The 15735-nt window shown below is 37.5% G+C and overlaps 1 protein-coding gene across 1 annotated transcript; it reads left to right on the top strand.

Moving 5' to 3' along the window:
* Positions 1-6911: 6911 nt before the first annotated feature.
* Positions 6912-9649, top strand: LOC126799599 (B3 domain-containing protein At2g36080). Its single transcript, XM_050526837.1, has 3 exons — positions 6912-7865; positions 8132-8347; positions 9503-9649. The coding sequence occupies exons 1-2, from the start codon at positions 7040-7042 to the stop codon at positions 8314-8316; spliced, it is 1011 nt and encodes a 336-aa protein (XP_050382794.1). The 5' UTR covers positions 6912-7039; the 3' UTR covers positions 8317-8347; positions 9503-9649.
* The last annotated feature ends 6086 nt before the right edge of the window (positions 9650-15735 follow it).

The following is a 15735-nucleotide window of genomic DNA, read 5'->3' as shown; positions in this document are numbered from 1 at the left end:
CATATGAAAAATGTCTGGACGAAATTTCGACCGCGTGGATTGAAGACAATGACTTCTCCAATCAAAATATGATTGGAGACGACGAGTTGCATGGTACCACATTATGATAAATTGTTGTTGGTATTAAAAAATGAAAAATATTACACAAGCCAACAGCCTATTCATTATGTCTTTCCCACATGTACTACTCGAAACCAAAGTTATAACCAACTAATAATCCAACCTCTTTTGTGGGCGATGAGAGAAACTTGGTGTCTGAATCTACCTGGAAATTGAGGTGGGTTTTGTCTGAGACTCGAGGAAAAGACATGATCCAACTATAAGGATAACACAGCAGGAGATGAGAGCTGATATATATATATATATATATATATATATATATATATATATAATAAATACGAAATTGCTTGAAAGACGCCTAGAGAGACAGTCCCCAGATCCCAGTTTATATAAGATTACAAGTGTTTGCGAATTAATTAGAGATCGCAATGTGAGGAAAAGATTGAAACACGACTAGTACTGTACAAAAAGGAGCGTCGTCTTCTTCTTCTTCCACATATATAGCTCCCTGTTTAACTTTATCTCCCAGTTGGAATTGGACAAATTTATCCTATGCCATGCTCTCTGCTTATTGGAAAGGGAAGGGATCTGTGGATTTTTCTACACCTTCCTCCAAATCCTCCAATCCCCACCTTTAAAACCAGGAACGGCCAAACACCAATAATGCTGTCATGCACGTGATCAAATTACTATCTTGAAATTCTATTCAATCTCCCCATTGATTGAACTTATTAACTGCAATTCTCATACGAAAGAATCACAATCCTTTAGAAATTTAGGAATCCCTATCAATTGACTCCAAAATGTAACTGATGCATCCTTCCCAAGTAATAGAGGATTAGCTAACTGACATTCTTCAGTGCAAGATTTTTCTTTTAGCTTGGTGTAAGAAAGACTTCTTGTCTTCCTAGCTCATCACTAGCTAAAGAGAGGGGTCATATACGTACTTGCAGGAGCCCCAGCCAGCCTCTACATTTCACTAGTTATACAATCAGAGAATATCACCAAGTTTGAGTGATATAAAAGCATAAACTCACGGATTCTCCCCCAAAGAAAAATAATATGAAACCAACAAAATGCATCCATGATCGAGTCAATCACAAGAAAGGACCACTATCTAGTAAAAAAAAAAAATACTAAACGGCTCCTAATCTAACACCAATAATATTCATTATCACGTACTACAATATATTATTATTATTATTATTATTATTATTATTATTATTATTATTATTATCAATCATCTATGTTCATTAGGGAGCACTTCCAATAAGGACCAACTTGTTGAGAACTAGTTAAGGATGAGACGAACCGTCCAAAAACTAACATAATTACGCGCTAAAAACCAGATTAAAGTCAGCAAATTGAAATCTAATCTAATATAATTGTGGCTGCACCAAACCTTGTTTGGGCTGCCTACGTACTCTCTACGAGGGATCAAGCCATTCGTAGTTCAACTTAGTAAGGTAAACACCATTTTGGTCGAGGAAATAAACCGAGAATCTCATTCTCGACCAAGTCAACCACCAACACATCTAGTAAATCCGATTAAATAATCCTTATATCGTAGGACGAAAACAGGATCAATCCAGCGGGTGGATTTTCACGATTTACAAACCCAATAACGTGTATTTTCAACAAATCCTAACGATCATTAACTTCATCGATCCAATCTCACAATGTAATCACGAATTCCCTACACTAAAAGGGTTATTTTGAACTCTACACTCGGCCGGATTCCGACGCCACGCGCCGCTACTGGATACCTCCAATCATCACCAAATTTCAGCAACACAATCTATACGACATTTCTAACAAATTCTTAGTTCACTACTAAGGCCAATTCGGAGTCTAAACCCATCAATCGAAATCAAATACAAAATCCCCAAATTCAAGAACCCTAGGATTTCAAATCGTCGATTCCCTTACCTTAATGCGAGTTGGCTCGATTCCTTTTGAGAGTTTGATCCTCGGCTCCTTGCGCTCTTTTTGGCACCGGTCTCACGGCCTATGCCGGCCGGAGGAGGGGACGACGCCGACGAGGCCGCACGGCTTCAAGGCGTCGTGACGATCTCTCGGGGCCGAGAGGTGGTGTACCACCACCGCAGACTTCATGAGGGCGGCTGTGCGGTTCGAATGCGACCAGTGGCGGCCGGAGTGGTGGCCGGAGGAAGGAGAACCTCCGGTGGCGAAATCGAGCTCCCTCGGGTGAACAGAAGCCCGACTCCTTCTCTTTTCTCTCCCCCCTTTTTCTGATTTTACCCATAAATATCCTAATTTCCAAAAATGCCCAAATATGTTTTTGATTCATAACTTTCCCGTACGAACTCCGATTTAGGCGTGCCGCGTGTCCGCAAGTTCGTATCGACGAGCTTTACGACTTTCGTGAATGAAAGTTTCCCGAAAAACTTACGTATCGAAAAGTCAACTTTTAGAGTTGTCACACTTAGTACGACTCTCGTTCCGAGTAATCGATTAAATTATTATCGCCACAAATCGTAAAAGATTCGGGTCGTAGCAAAGGACCAAAAAGATTCACCCACTTTTTGATCTTATATTCAGATCTCGACCGTTTAGTTGTAATACTTGATCATCTATGTTCATTAGGGATCACTTCCAATAAGGACCAACTTGGTGAGGACCAAATAGATTCACCAACTTTTCAATCTTATATTCAGATCTCGACTGTTTAGTTTGTAGATATATATGAGTAGATCGTCCTTGTAAATTTTTGGTCAAATTGAAAATCGTTAAGACATTCATAAATGTGATTTATTCATTATGAACTCAAATGGTTCATGTTTGACAATTTTGGTCCGTTCACTAATTTAATATACTTTGATACCTTAACCATTACAAAATTAGTTGAAATTTTGTACAAGTAATTTACTTATATAAACCTACAATCCAAACGGTTGAGATAAAAAACTATAATAAAAAAATATGTCTAATTAATAATTAAGTCGTTAGCGCTCAACAAAATAATCTTCGTTAGAAAAACTCTCATATTCATTATTGGCTGGGGCAGCTTTCTAGCTCCATAAACAGTTAATTTGGTGTTTGGCATACTCCAGGTCATTTGACATAAATTGTCTACATAATTGGCTTATATCATTGTGATGCGCATGCAAGGGCAGAATGTTACGATATAACTAACCTTTTAAAAAAACTCGATAAAACTAACTTATACGTATATCAGTAGTGATGAGTCGTAGCTAAGTTACAATTCTAGAGTAGGCTCTTCAATTAATTAGTTAGTTTCATATTTCATAATACGCAGCTAATGACCATTTTTTTTATTACACATCGGCAAATTAATATTAGATTTTATGTTCCCTCTGAGTAACACACATTTGAAAGATTTCAATAAAATTGATTATCGTTTAGGTCCAAAACATATCAAATTAATGGTCGAAATGAAATTGTTCAACATAATCAAATTTGTCATACATGGCCGAACCAGTGCTTAATGAGGCTCTAGATGAAAAATAAAAAAATAATTAATTTTTTTAGTACTAATTCCGACCTCATACGGTTCAGCGATCAAATTTTTTTGATGTAAATTATCATATCCATGGTCTGAAAAATCGAAAATATCTCTGATATTTCGGCGATGTTTTCGTTTTTCTCAGTAGGCGATATATCTTTAATCACCCAACAACTTGTTATCCGATATATTTGATATTTAGCGATATTTTTCGAAATAACTGATATCTCGCGATATTTCACGTGCCACGTCACCATTTCCCTTCAGATTTAAAATTCTGACTCAAAAAAACCACTTACCTTTATTCAAACCTCGGTCATCTCAATTCAAACCTAATATGTTTGCCACTGGACTAACCACATATCTTGTCATATATGGAAACTTTAATTACTATAACATCTTCCACAAATCTAAAACCTAATTATTTCTATTTTTTACTCACCTTTCTATTTACCAATAAATTTAAATTTTGTAAACCTTTAAATATTTTTTATATAATTAGACAAAATTTAATATTTATATCTCCCATTAATTACATTTCTATTCACTTTACATCATATTATATCATGCATTAGATGTCTGAACTAATATTTTGAGAATAGTTAATGATTTAGATTTTGTTTTTTCAATTTGAGTGATACACTCAATATAGATTAATGGTTATACCAGGCTATTTTATTGAATATGATAGATAATTGAGCAAACAAACATCTTTTCAAGCTTCATTTAAAATTTACATGTTGATCTTCAAATTTCCGTCAACCTTTTACATTAATCGATATTTCCATCGAAATTTCTATTTTTCGGACCGTCGATATTTATATGATCGTCGATATTTTAGTCATTGATCGTATCTATGACACTCAAGATCCTCCATTCATAATGGAATATAATTTATCATTTTCATACTAAATTTATAATTTTAAGAGTCAAATATCAAATTAAATTTATAAAAATGGAAAACATAATATATTTAAATATTTAATCATGAAGTAAGCCCATAAAATCTGGTAATTGGAGTACCTATTAAATTATTCAATAAATAATTGAAAGATATGTGAAGAAAGAGTTAATTTTGTACATAATAATTTTTTACATATTAATTTCTATTAATTTTTATATTCATATTTCGGACCCTAAACTTGGGCTTAGTGGCTCATGGCCGACGGCCGGCACTGCTGTCATAATTAGTAAATCATGACAATGACTATCCACAAGATTATAATAATAATTATAAAAAGAATTTAATTATTAGTAAAAAATTTGGTGTTGTTTGGCGAAATAATGATGATGCAGGTCATTACTTGGATATGTTAACTTCACAGTAAAGCAAAAATCACCAGGGCCAGAAAGGACTAGCAGAGTAGCAGTTATTAGTGTATAGTTTGATATACCTCATTGCCCATTCTGAAAATTACAAAAAGAAAATTCAGTACTAATTTCAGTTCGTTCAAAATATCAGCCAAATTAGAACTTTGAATTAAGAATTTAGTGAAATCAAATTGATACATCAGCCAAAATTAAATAACATATATGTAAAATTGATCAAGACTTAATGCAGCTGCGTCACTAACACTTTTATTAAAGTGAAAATATTAAGAACATTACCAGTCATATTGACCACTCTAAACATAAGTATATTTTCTTTCAGAAAAATCAAAATAGTGCTTGAAGTTATTATTCCAACCCAAAATGTGTACATGTCGTTATGTTTTCTGTTATATGGTATATTGCCTGTCAAATTTTGAGGGGCATATATGTCTGTCTACTAGTGAAAAATAAAAGAAACCAACAAAAAAATGTACTCTCCCAGAACTCCAAACACAACTCGCACTCACACCCGCTGAGTTGATGAACTAGAAGGAAAAGAACGGAGCCGCATTTACAAAACCACAAAAAAAAAAAACATAGAGCTGTTGAGGTCTTAAGGAGCCCTCATATGTAAAGATCTCAAACCATGCTCAAAGGATTCAAGTCATTCAACAACCCATAATTCATAATACTGACCCGCCACCATTTGTGTATCAATTAAATAGAATCATGGTAGTGTGAGTGCTCCTTAAGACTAAAATACTCAATATGCATATCAACCCCCCCCCCCCCCCCCCCCCCCCCCCAAATCTCACCAATCATTTTCTCCAATTTCTTGAAAACTTGTGAGCTACCGAGATCGATCTTCGCCGCCGGAGTCAAGCCCAATCCGACCACCAAACTTCTTCTTTCTCAAATCATCATTAACCGAAAGAGTACGACGCCGTTACCAACCTCCTCCGACTCCACAAACTCCTAAAGCTCCAATATCCGCCTTTTGCAAGTGTTCATGATGTTGAACCAAATAGTGTGTAATTGGGCCAAATCTCTCATAATTGAGATTTGAAATGAAGAGTAAACTCAATAAAGGCAAGCTGCATCTCAAACCGTTCTTGGAATTGCACATATAGAGGGAGAAATCACAAAATTGCCTTTTGAAAATTGAATAATTACGTATGTTTAACGTTCTAATTGACGTCATGTACTAAATATGTATAGGGATTCGAAAGTCATGTACCAATTTGAATATTTTGGAAGTTAGTGTATAGATTTTCAGAGTGAACCATTCCTGAGGTAATGTTCTTAAAATTTTTCCTTTATTAAAAATAAACAGAAAGTACCTCATCACCCATTCGTGACTACATCCGTTATTGAGAAAAAGATCGATCAGCAATCCAGTGTGTGGGAGGTTGTAAATTCACTCTGATTATGGGCTTGTTGCATTGGAGATTTGTAGTTGTAGGTGGATTAAGCAGTGGAGTTAAAACGACGCAGAGAGGCTCAAACTTGAGGACCTAAAATGCTGAGAGGCTCTATGAAACCATTTCTTACAGGAGTTGTTTAAAACCAAGAGCAGTAGGCCGGCCGGCTGTTGGAGCGAGCGTCGAACTAAACCAAATTATTTCATCGGATACATAACATGGGGTGTCCTAGCAAAATAGTGATTCTAGAAATACAGAATAGTGTTTTTATCTCACCGCCGGAAGATAATAATAATAATAATAATAAGCCTTCGTCCCTTCTGTCTCTTCTTTCTTTTTCAAGATTCATCAAGATACATGATCTGCCGTATTCAGTAAACCCCAGTCCTTTTTATTTTTATTCAATTTCTCGCTCGATTACACATACAACACAAAGTAGTATATGGAATTACACTGAAAATAATGATTGAATTTTTCTTTCACGCAAAACCTTAAAGTGGTAGAGTAGTAGTACTCTCGTACTTTCTCTCTCTCTCTCTCTCTCTCTCTCTCTCTCCTGGTGTCATATCATATCTTTGGGGAGCTCCATCAAATAGTTCCTCACATCAAACCCATAATAAGCACCACGCCTTGCTCGCTAGCCCTTATAGTTCTCAGCCCCACATACTCTTTCCCTTGCTTCCCTTCCCTTCCCTCTTAGCTAGGCCTTTACTCACCAACCATCAACACCATCTTTGCTCTGCTCTCCCTCTTTTGTGAAATGTCATTGAACCATTTCTCTCCCTCCGAGCTTCAAGAAACGCAGTGGTGGAACACCTTGACTACGTCTCAACAAAACCAGCAACAGCATCATCCATCATTCACCATGGACACTTTCCACCCTCAATTGTATCATAATTACCAGCCCAGCTGGCTCGGCTCCCAAATCGCCCAACAGCCCCCGACCCTCAATTTCAACCTCAACCATCAGCACAACGACCCCGCGGACCGAAAATTACAACACCCGGAGCTTCAGATCGACATGGAAGATGACAAGGAGACCATGTTCGAGAAGCCACTGACGCCAAGCGACGTCGGCAAGCTCAACCGCCTCGTCATTCCCAAGCAGCACGCGGAGAAGTACTTCCCTCTCGCCGGCGGTGGCGGTGGAGAGTCGGGAGGCGAGAAAGGTCTGCTGCTGAGCTTCGAGGATGAGTCCGGGAAGTGCTGGAGGTTCCGGTACTCGTACTGGAACAGTAGCCAGAGCTACGTGTTAACCAAAGGGTGGAGCCGCTACGTGAAGGAAAAGCGCCTCGATGCAGGCGACGTCGTTTTGTTCGAGCGGCGCCGGAACGATAGTGAGCGTCTCTTCATTAGGTGGAGGCGCCGTGCGGTGCAAGAGAGCAGCGGCGCTGGGGGTGGGGCTAGTAATACGTCGGGCCAGGTTAGAAAAAGCGGTGGAGGTGAAAGTGGAGGAAGTAGAGGAGGAGGTTGGACCAGGATGTTCTATTCTACACCGCAGTCTTATCCGGCGCACCATCATCACAGTGTGCCATACCCACCTGACTATCTACAACATGCAGCCACAGCAGCAGCAGTAGCAGCAGGTATGAATATTTTTCGTTTTGTTTCACATTTTAACCACATCTCTCGTCTCTTATTCGAAACCCTATCTATCTCGTATTTATCTGCAATATCTGTTTCTTGCTCTTGTTATACGTACGCACGTGAAAGTGCGTGAAGATCACCTTCCCCTAATTCCTACTACTTGGGAGAAAGAAAAATATGCTTCCTTTTTTGTTCCAAATGGAACTAATATTGGTGCAAAAAAGTGCATTACATGAAGCGCATTGTAATGTTGTATACATTGCAGGGTCTCCAGTTCAGAACCCGACTCCGTCGTCGTCGTCCGGTGGCAACTCGAGGATATTGAGGCTGTTTGGGGTGAACTTGGAGTGCCAGCAGCAGCAGGATGATGAGTCCGAACCATCCACACCAGATGGGTCGTCTTTGTCAAGCCAGGGTCCAACCCACCACCAGTTCTATCCTACTAATTAATCCTACCAATGCTTATTATGGAGACCACAGGGTAAGCCAACTATCATTATCCTAATCATTAATACTACTAGTATTGTAGATCAGTCCTTTATTTTCTTAGTTAATTTACTATTATTTTTTTAAATACTTCGCTTCCTCTAATGAGACAGATTAGTATAAAGGGCAAATGATAACTCTGTTTAGGTAGCACTATTTTAGATAGAATTTTCCTGATTTATAGTGAGGTTGATATCAATTAGCGGTGTAGATGTGTTGGCAAATCACTGTTTAGACAGAGATTAGTAGTGAAGGTAATTAGCGTGTACATGGCTAGTCGTTGTAGAATGGTCTCATATTGGAGGTTTAGAAGTCAAAAACAGTTTGGTCATTTTTCCCTAAAGATGACAACTTTTCCAGCCTACAATTGAACCAAAAGAGTGCTTGGACCAAACACCAACTTACTTACGTGCCCTGTTAAGGCCAGAGTTTGAGTTTGGCCTTGAGTTGATTTCAATAATCATAAGTATACAACACCACCGCAACGCATGGGGGCAGCTTTTGTGGACTGATATATATGTGTGTCGTATATGAGAAATCTCATAAAATATGAAACGAACCAAATTTGAAAATTTTCTTATTCCCCTTGGCTAAACTTTAGCCTCTCACTCTGGAACATAGCTGTTATATGTGGAATATTGTAGGTACCGACTCTTCTCCAAGTCGGTCCTCCTGGATGGCTGTTTAAATTTGTTTAATTAGCATTGGATTATCTTGTGTTAATTTTAATAATTAGCTATTAAGCTTCGATCATCAAGTTCTCCAATAATGGAAATTTGTGATAAGTATTCAAATGCTGCGGGAAAAATCTTGAAGTGTCTTATTCATAAAACATTAAAAGTTAAACCTACTGATATAATCTCAAAGTGTTGAGGAAGTAGCCTTAAACGCTTATTATGTTCATAGGGTTTGAATTAGCATGAAGAAAACTTGTAGGGTTTCTAGTGGCAATAATTAGGAGCCGGCCAAAATTAATCGTATAGACCGAGGGTTAGTATGGGTAGCTGGCCAAGGCATTATATATAGTCTACTAGGTGTGGTCTGAAGAGACCTAAAAAACAGAAAGAAAAAAAAAAAAAAAAGAGAACTGAAAGCACTGGTTTTCGCACATTGATTTTGATTTTTTGTTCTTGGTGGTTGATTGCAACAGGATTTCACTTTCTCCAGAGATGCAAACCTCCCCATGAGAAATCGACGAGGATAGAGATCTGTGGATGTGACATCCTTGATTGACTCCAACTATTTTAATCTTTAACCTACTTGGAAAAATCTCCACTAAAAGAATTTAGAATCCAGAAAAAAAAAAGAGAAGGGTATGTATAGAAGATTTAAGTATTAGGAAATTATGAGAAAACATCCCAGATTTTCAGGCCAAGTTTTGGGCTGGAGTGGAGGTGGAGTTGTAGTGGTGAGGGTGAGGGTGAGGAAAAGGAGTGCTGCAGGTTGTAGGGGAGGGAGAGAGAGGATGTAGGGTAACCCTGAGAAGAAAGGGAAGGGTGATGACATCATCAGGTTAGGAGTCTATTTACTGCTACTGTTACTATTTCTTACTGTTGGGATTCTGCCTGAGATTTTTCCACAGGTCCTCATTATGATGGTGAAGATAATAATGGAAGGGTATGGCATGGTGGTGAGGCTGCATTGGTGGGTGGAGTAAGTAAAAGTTGGTGGATTTGAATAGTAGACATGGTTGAAGAAGCAGCAACTTGTTTGTACTAAAAGTGTAACTAGGTGTAGTAGTAGTCCACAGCAGCCTCTCTTTAGGCTTTAATTGTTGCTCTCTGGTTCTGATCTGGCTTCCTTTGTTTTTACAAGTTCAGTTCATGTGTCTTACTTTCCGATGTAGTTAGTCTTTTATCCTCTGCTCATTCTCAAAAAGAAAAATGTCTTTTATCCTCTACTGATTGGATAAGTTGAGAAGTTTAGCTAACTGGGATTTTCTGCTGTTAATCAGAAAGAAGTCTTTCGGATCATGGAGTATTATTATAGATGATGATTGATGAATTACAAAATGATGTTTAATCATCTATAGTAATCTTTGTTCTAATTCATGTTTGATGATCAGTGAAGCAACCACAATCTCCAGGAAACTTGGATCATAGTAGGACTATTATTACACTTGCAACTAATTCTCCCATGATGCAACAACTAGACCTTCTCATTCTATATGATTTGATCTTACAAACATGTTCAGTAGAGAGATCTAATCACCTAAACATCAGCCCTCATTCACTTGAGAGAAATGGCTCACAGCTCATGATCAATTTCTCAGAAAAGGTCCTTCACTGAAGCCAATGACTGAACCAGAAGAGCATATATGTGTCAGACTCAACCTGGCAACACAATAATTCTTGGGCATTGGAAATTGTAGCAACCTCAGCAATAGCTTAACTCACAAGGTAACTGGGTCCATGAGTAAACACCACAGTGATTTTGGTCATCACAATGTCTATTCAGACCAACCCATTGCCTGTCCTAAAATGACAACTTCTATTCTGGGTGACATTTCTATTACACATATTAGTGCCAAAACACCCAACTTGGACATCTAATCTAATCACTTGCATAGTAAGGGCCACAAGCACTTTGGCACAAATCAATATTTAGGTCCTGTATAACAATTAAGTGCTAGCTAATAGCACTGCCCTTGCAGAAAAGGGAGGGCAGAGTAAGTGTATGTCTAAGCTGAAGCTTTTTCATGTGATTATCAGGGCCCATAAGGATTCAGACAAATAGAGTGATAAACCATTGACCTTGAATATAATGCTTGATAGATTTCCTGGAGATGGAATACTCCCCAGTGTTTAGTGGTTCATTCACTTCCTGTGCAAGTGGGGAGGGTCCCCCCATCTTTTCCTCCCCAGATATGTGTTGTTGTTTGTTATGGATTATGATTGAACTCTAAGTCAGTGGAGAATCAAAGGGAATGAGGGACTATAAATCCTGTATGTTTAGTCTGTCCTACTACAAACCCAGAACAATAGTTCAATATATGCATAAAGACCGAGTGCAAGAACAGTATATGTAAGCAACACTATGTGAGATCGACTACGTATTTCAGTCCCACTCAACACTCATCGGCCTAGCTTGTTAGTTTCCAAATCTTTAGCATGCTTTTGTTCTTTTGGGGATTTAGTGTCAGCCTGATCATAACGATCTCACTTTGTACCTCCCATTGGAAAGTATGAGACTCAGCCCTTCTGTGCCCCCAGACTTGTATTAGAGGACCCTGAACTGTGCCCCAAAAATTGAACTGTCAAGGAATGACAAACAATGGTTTAGAGCATGAAGGATTTGAAACCAAAATCGTCTGCGCGCAAACAAGGTACGCCATGTAATGTGAGCGACACTCACATACCTACAGTGGGCACACGAAAATATCTAGCTAATAATTTGCAGCTCCTGAAGTACGAGTACCAGCAATAATGCCAGATATCAGCAGTACTACAAGTTTACTACCATCTAAATGTTCGTTATATATAATTATATATTATATAGAACAAAAAACCTGGAAAAGATAATTTTAGTTTTTAATTTTTGATAGAAAATCTATTAACCAAATTGGATTGCATTTTTGGATAAAATTAAATACAAGGGAACCACTACTATCTACTGCATGATCTCCTGCTGCTAGTTCTCTGGAAATGAATTACGTCCATGAATGGAGGACGATGCATGTGCAGATATGAATCCAACATTACACAATATGGAAGTCACTTTCAAACTGTGTATCTCATATCCCAATTTGGTTGGCTGCCATATATTTGAATTAGTCCAAAGAAAAACAGAAGCATGCCATGCTGGTTTTTCGAACTGTTTCAATCTTTTGGTAATGCAGAATATTCAGTCCAGATAGAAGATTACAATGTCCAATGAAAGGACAACAATGATCATAAACCGCGATTGACGTTGAGGAATCAGACAGGCTGGATCAGATAGGCTATCCATTTGCAACTTCCAACCAAATTATATATATCTGGTCAGATGCAGATAACATTACGCAGCTGAAAACTGTTTCTTCTGACTGAGGATTTCCATTTCAAGCTTTTTTCTTCTTCTTCTTTTCTGTTCTTCACTCAGCACAACTGCTAGTATACCTGAGTCTACGTACTTATTCAAAGTATCGATCAATTTGTAACATTACAAAGCCTTGCTGTTGAGTACATATATAATACATATCTCTATCACACCAAACATAGAAAGCACCTCTTTGTGACCATTCTGGCTAAGTACACCACACTCTCGCCGGAGTTATATTTGGGAACATCAGACGCATGACTTCTGTCATGGCCCTATCATACGCAAAAGAATTTATTTTCTCATTTTGAGTCTTGCTATGTTTGACACCATAAAGATTAAAGAGCATCTCCATCAGAGTTGCTATTTTGAAAAAACAATTTTTAGGGTAAATTCATGCATGTCCAGCAAAATTGACAAAAAATAACTAGATTTAACAATTGCTAAACAAAATTGACAAATTTGTCAATTCTCTCTCCTATATTTAACCAAAGCCAAATTTTTCAACGTTCATATTTTTAACAATATATTTAGTAATCCTTGCTGGAAGAAAGCTCATATAAGACATTGCTAAATTTAACAAGAATTTTAGCATTCCCTGCTACAAACTTTTTTTTAAAGACCAACCTTCACCCTCAGAGTAAGGTGACTTCACACTAAGTATTTTTCCCTTGGAACTTAAGTGGAATTCCAAACAAATAGTAATATACACACAGAGATACAGGTAAATCAACCTTTATAAACTTATAACTAACAAAGGACTTCATGAATGAAAGCCTACAATTAAATCCGAACGTAAAACCTAAGTGAGCCTCAAATCATGTGCATGCTCACTACTTTTTATAGAGAGCTATATACTCTCGGAATTTGGCAACTCCAACTTCTTTAGGTATGTGTGACATAAAATTTCAAAATTTCTCTTGCAATTGACATCCTTAACCGTGTTAGGAGAGCATTAGAAAATTACCGAACTACCTAGTTACTAAAAGCATAGTGAGCCGCCTCTAGGGTTTCTCTCCCATCGCTCTCTCTTTGCTTAGCATCCGTTCTTTTTCCTCTGACACTATGTTAGAGGGATTCAATGCCCGTTTCGCCGTTGCACTAGCCATTAAGGAGAAGGGGAAGGTGGTTTTTGGTGGTGTCGTTGGTGATGCAAGAATTATTTGACTTTCTGTTGACCAGGAATTATTTGCGTTGACCAAGTTTGACCGATACTCGGACTAATTCTCGAATGATTCGGAAATAGTCCAACTTTAATTATCGAACGATATAAAGCATTTTTAAACACACTCTTAATCGTTTCGATGACATTTATATTTTACCGACACATTACTACCTTAAATGAGTTCTCAATTCTCAAACCGGACGAGGATCGGAACTATTCTAGTAATCGTAATTAATTGTTACGTTTAATCGTCACCATTTTAAATAAATTGTTTTTCACTAAGTTACCTTCAGTTAAAGTAAAACGTTAAAATCATTGAGTAAAAAGTAAAAGGTAACTTAGGATAAAACCGTAAAATAGTAAAAGTAAATGGTAAAACTGTTATTTTCTGACAGGGGCATTTTGGTAATTTAATTTTACAGTAAAACAATAAAAGAGTAACATTAAAAAGGTAAAAACCAGGGGAATTCACCCCTTTCAACTCCGATCAAGAATACAATACCTAAGTCCGAGTTTAACAACCTAAATCCATAATAGACAGCAAAAAGCTCAAGTCGACAAAACAGGGGTTCAAGGTTTGAGTTTCTACCTCAGATGAACCCAAATGTGGAGAGACGGTGTTGTTGTGCTTCAAGGTCTGAAGTGCTGCTGCCACACTGAAGTGTCTCAAAGTCGTCTTCTGCATCCCAAACTTACATCATAGCCTCTATACACTACCACGTTGTCCAGGAAATAGGAATAGCTCGCCAGCCCCAAAAAAGAAGATTTTAATGGTAAGAGTCCAAGAATTCAATCGGAGCATGTCGGAAACATCACAGGAAAAAGAAATTCGATTAGGCTCCGAATTGTGAAGTTGGAGTTGGAACCCAATTGATAAAAGGAAATAAAAGCTGGGCTTACCAGTAAGAGGTTCGAAAACTCGCCGGAACGCTTAATAATCCTATAAGGCTTGGACTGCCCTTTATCGGATTAACTTGAAATCAAAAGTGTAGGAATGATTTATGGATATAGGATTGAAGAGACAAGAGAGGTGGGTTTAGTGGTGGTGTTGCATGTTGTTGGATCAAGGTAGTGGCGGCGCAAGAAGAAGAAGATGGTGGCGATGTGGTCTCGGTGGAGGAAGAAAGAAAAGAAAGAAGAGAAATGAGAAGAAGATGCGAGGAAGAAAAAGAAAAGGGGGAGAGAGAGGGAGACAGAGAGAGAGAGACTTGGGCCCGGGTCAAAATATTTTGGGCTTTCTTAAAAGCCTGAAAACAAATACCCACAACAAAAAATTATTTTTAAAACAAAACACAATTCTATAAATTCGTGAAAACAAAACTGACCGTCAGAAAAATATTCCGAAGATATTTCTGAGATCGTGACGATATATAATTTAATATCGACATATTAAACTATGTATTCGCGATTAGTTATTTTCAAAATGTTGGTAATCAAGATTAGAAATCTCGGGTCTTACAGTATATATTGAAAAGTTCACTTAGAGTCTCATCTCATAAGGCAATTCTAGAAACTTTATGTGATAACTGAAATTTAAAATTATATATTTTGAACTCCTTATATTTATCTAATCAGATTATTAGATAAATATCCAAGTTAAATGTAATTACTTATTTCACAAGATGCTTATGTGTGTTGGACTCTCATGAGATATTTTTGAGTCCACATTAGATTTAACCTACAGTTTATTCCCCTCTTGATTAGGCGCATGCTACCAGAAAAAAAAAACTTAGGTGAGGAAAAAGAAAAATCTTCGTCGCCTAAGTCTATGTTATACGACAAAAAAAATCTTGCCTCCTAAGTAATCATTTTCGTCGTCTAGGTAAATGATTAAACGACGCAACAAACTTTCGTCATTTAAGTAACCTATTAGACGACAAAAAATTATTTCCTCCCCTAAGTAGTCAGTTAGGTGACGACAACTACATCCCTTGTTTAAGTGTTTACTTTTTACACGACAAACAAAAAAATTTGTAGTGTACTTATGTCTTAGACGAAGATTATGTTTGTTTAGTCTTCTAAGTTTGTCCTTAGGCGACGAATAAAAGTCTTAGGGGAGGAAAATGTTCCTAACCTAAGTTAGATTATGTAAATAAAAGCAGGTTTTGTTTCCAGATCATGAAAATGGTATTCCACACAAATTTCTGGCAAGATTCAGTATTAGATGTTCAATTCTTCAAATCGAGTCCTTCCTCAGCTTA

This window comes from Argentina anserina, chromosome 6, assembly GCF_933775445.1.
Source record: "Argentina anserina chromosome 6, drPotAnse1.1, whole genome shotgun sequence".
NCBI classification, from domain to species: domain Eukaryota; kingdom Viridiplantae; phylum Streptophyta; class Magnoliopsida; order Rosales; family Rosaceae; genus Argentina; species Argentina anserina.
Note: the sequence above shows the minus strand (reverse complement) of the source record. Positions and strands in the feature narration are given on the sequence as shown.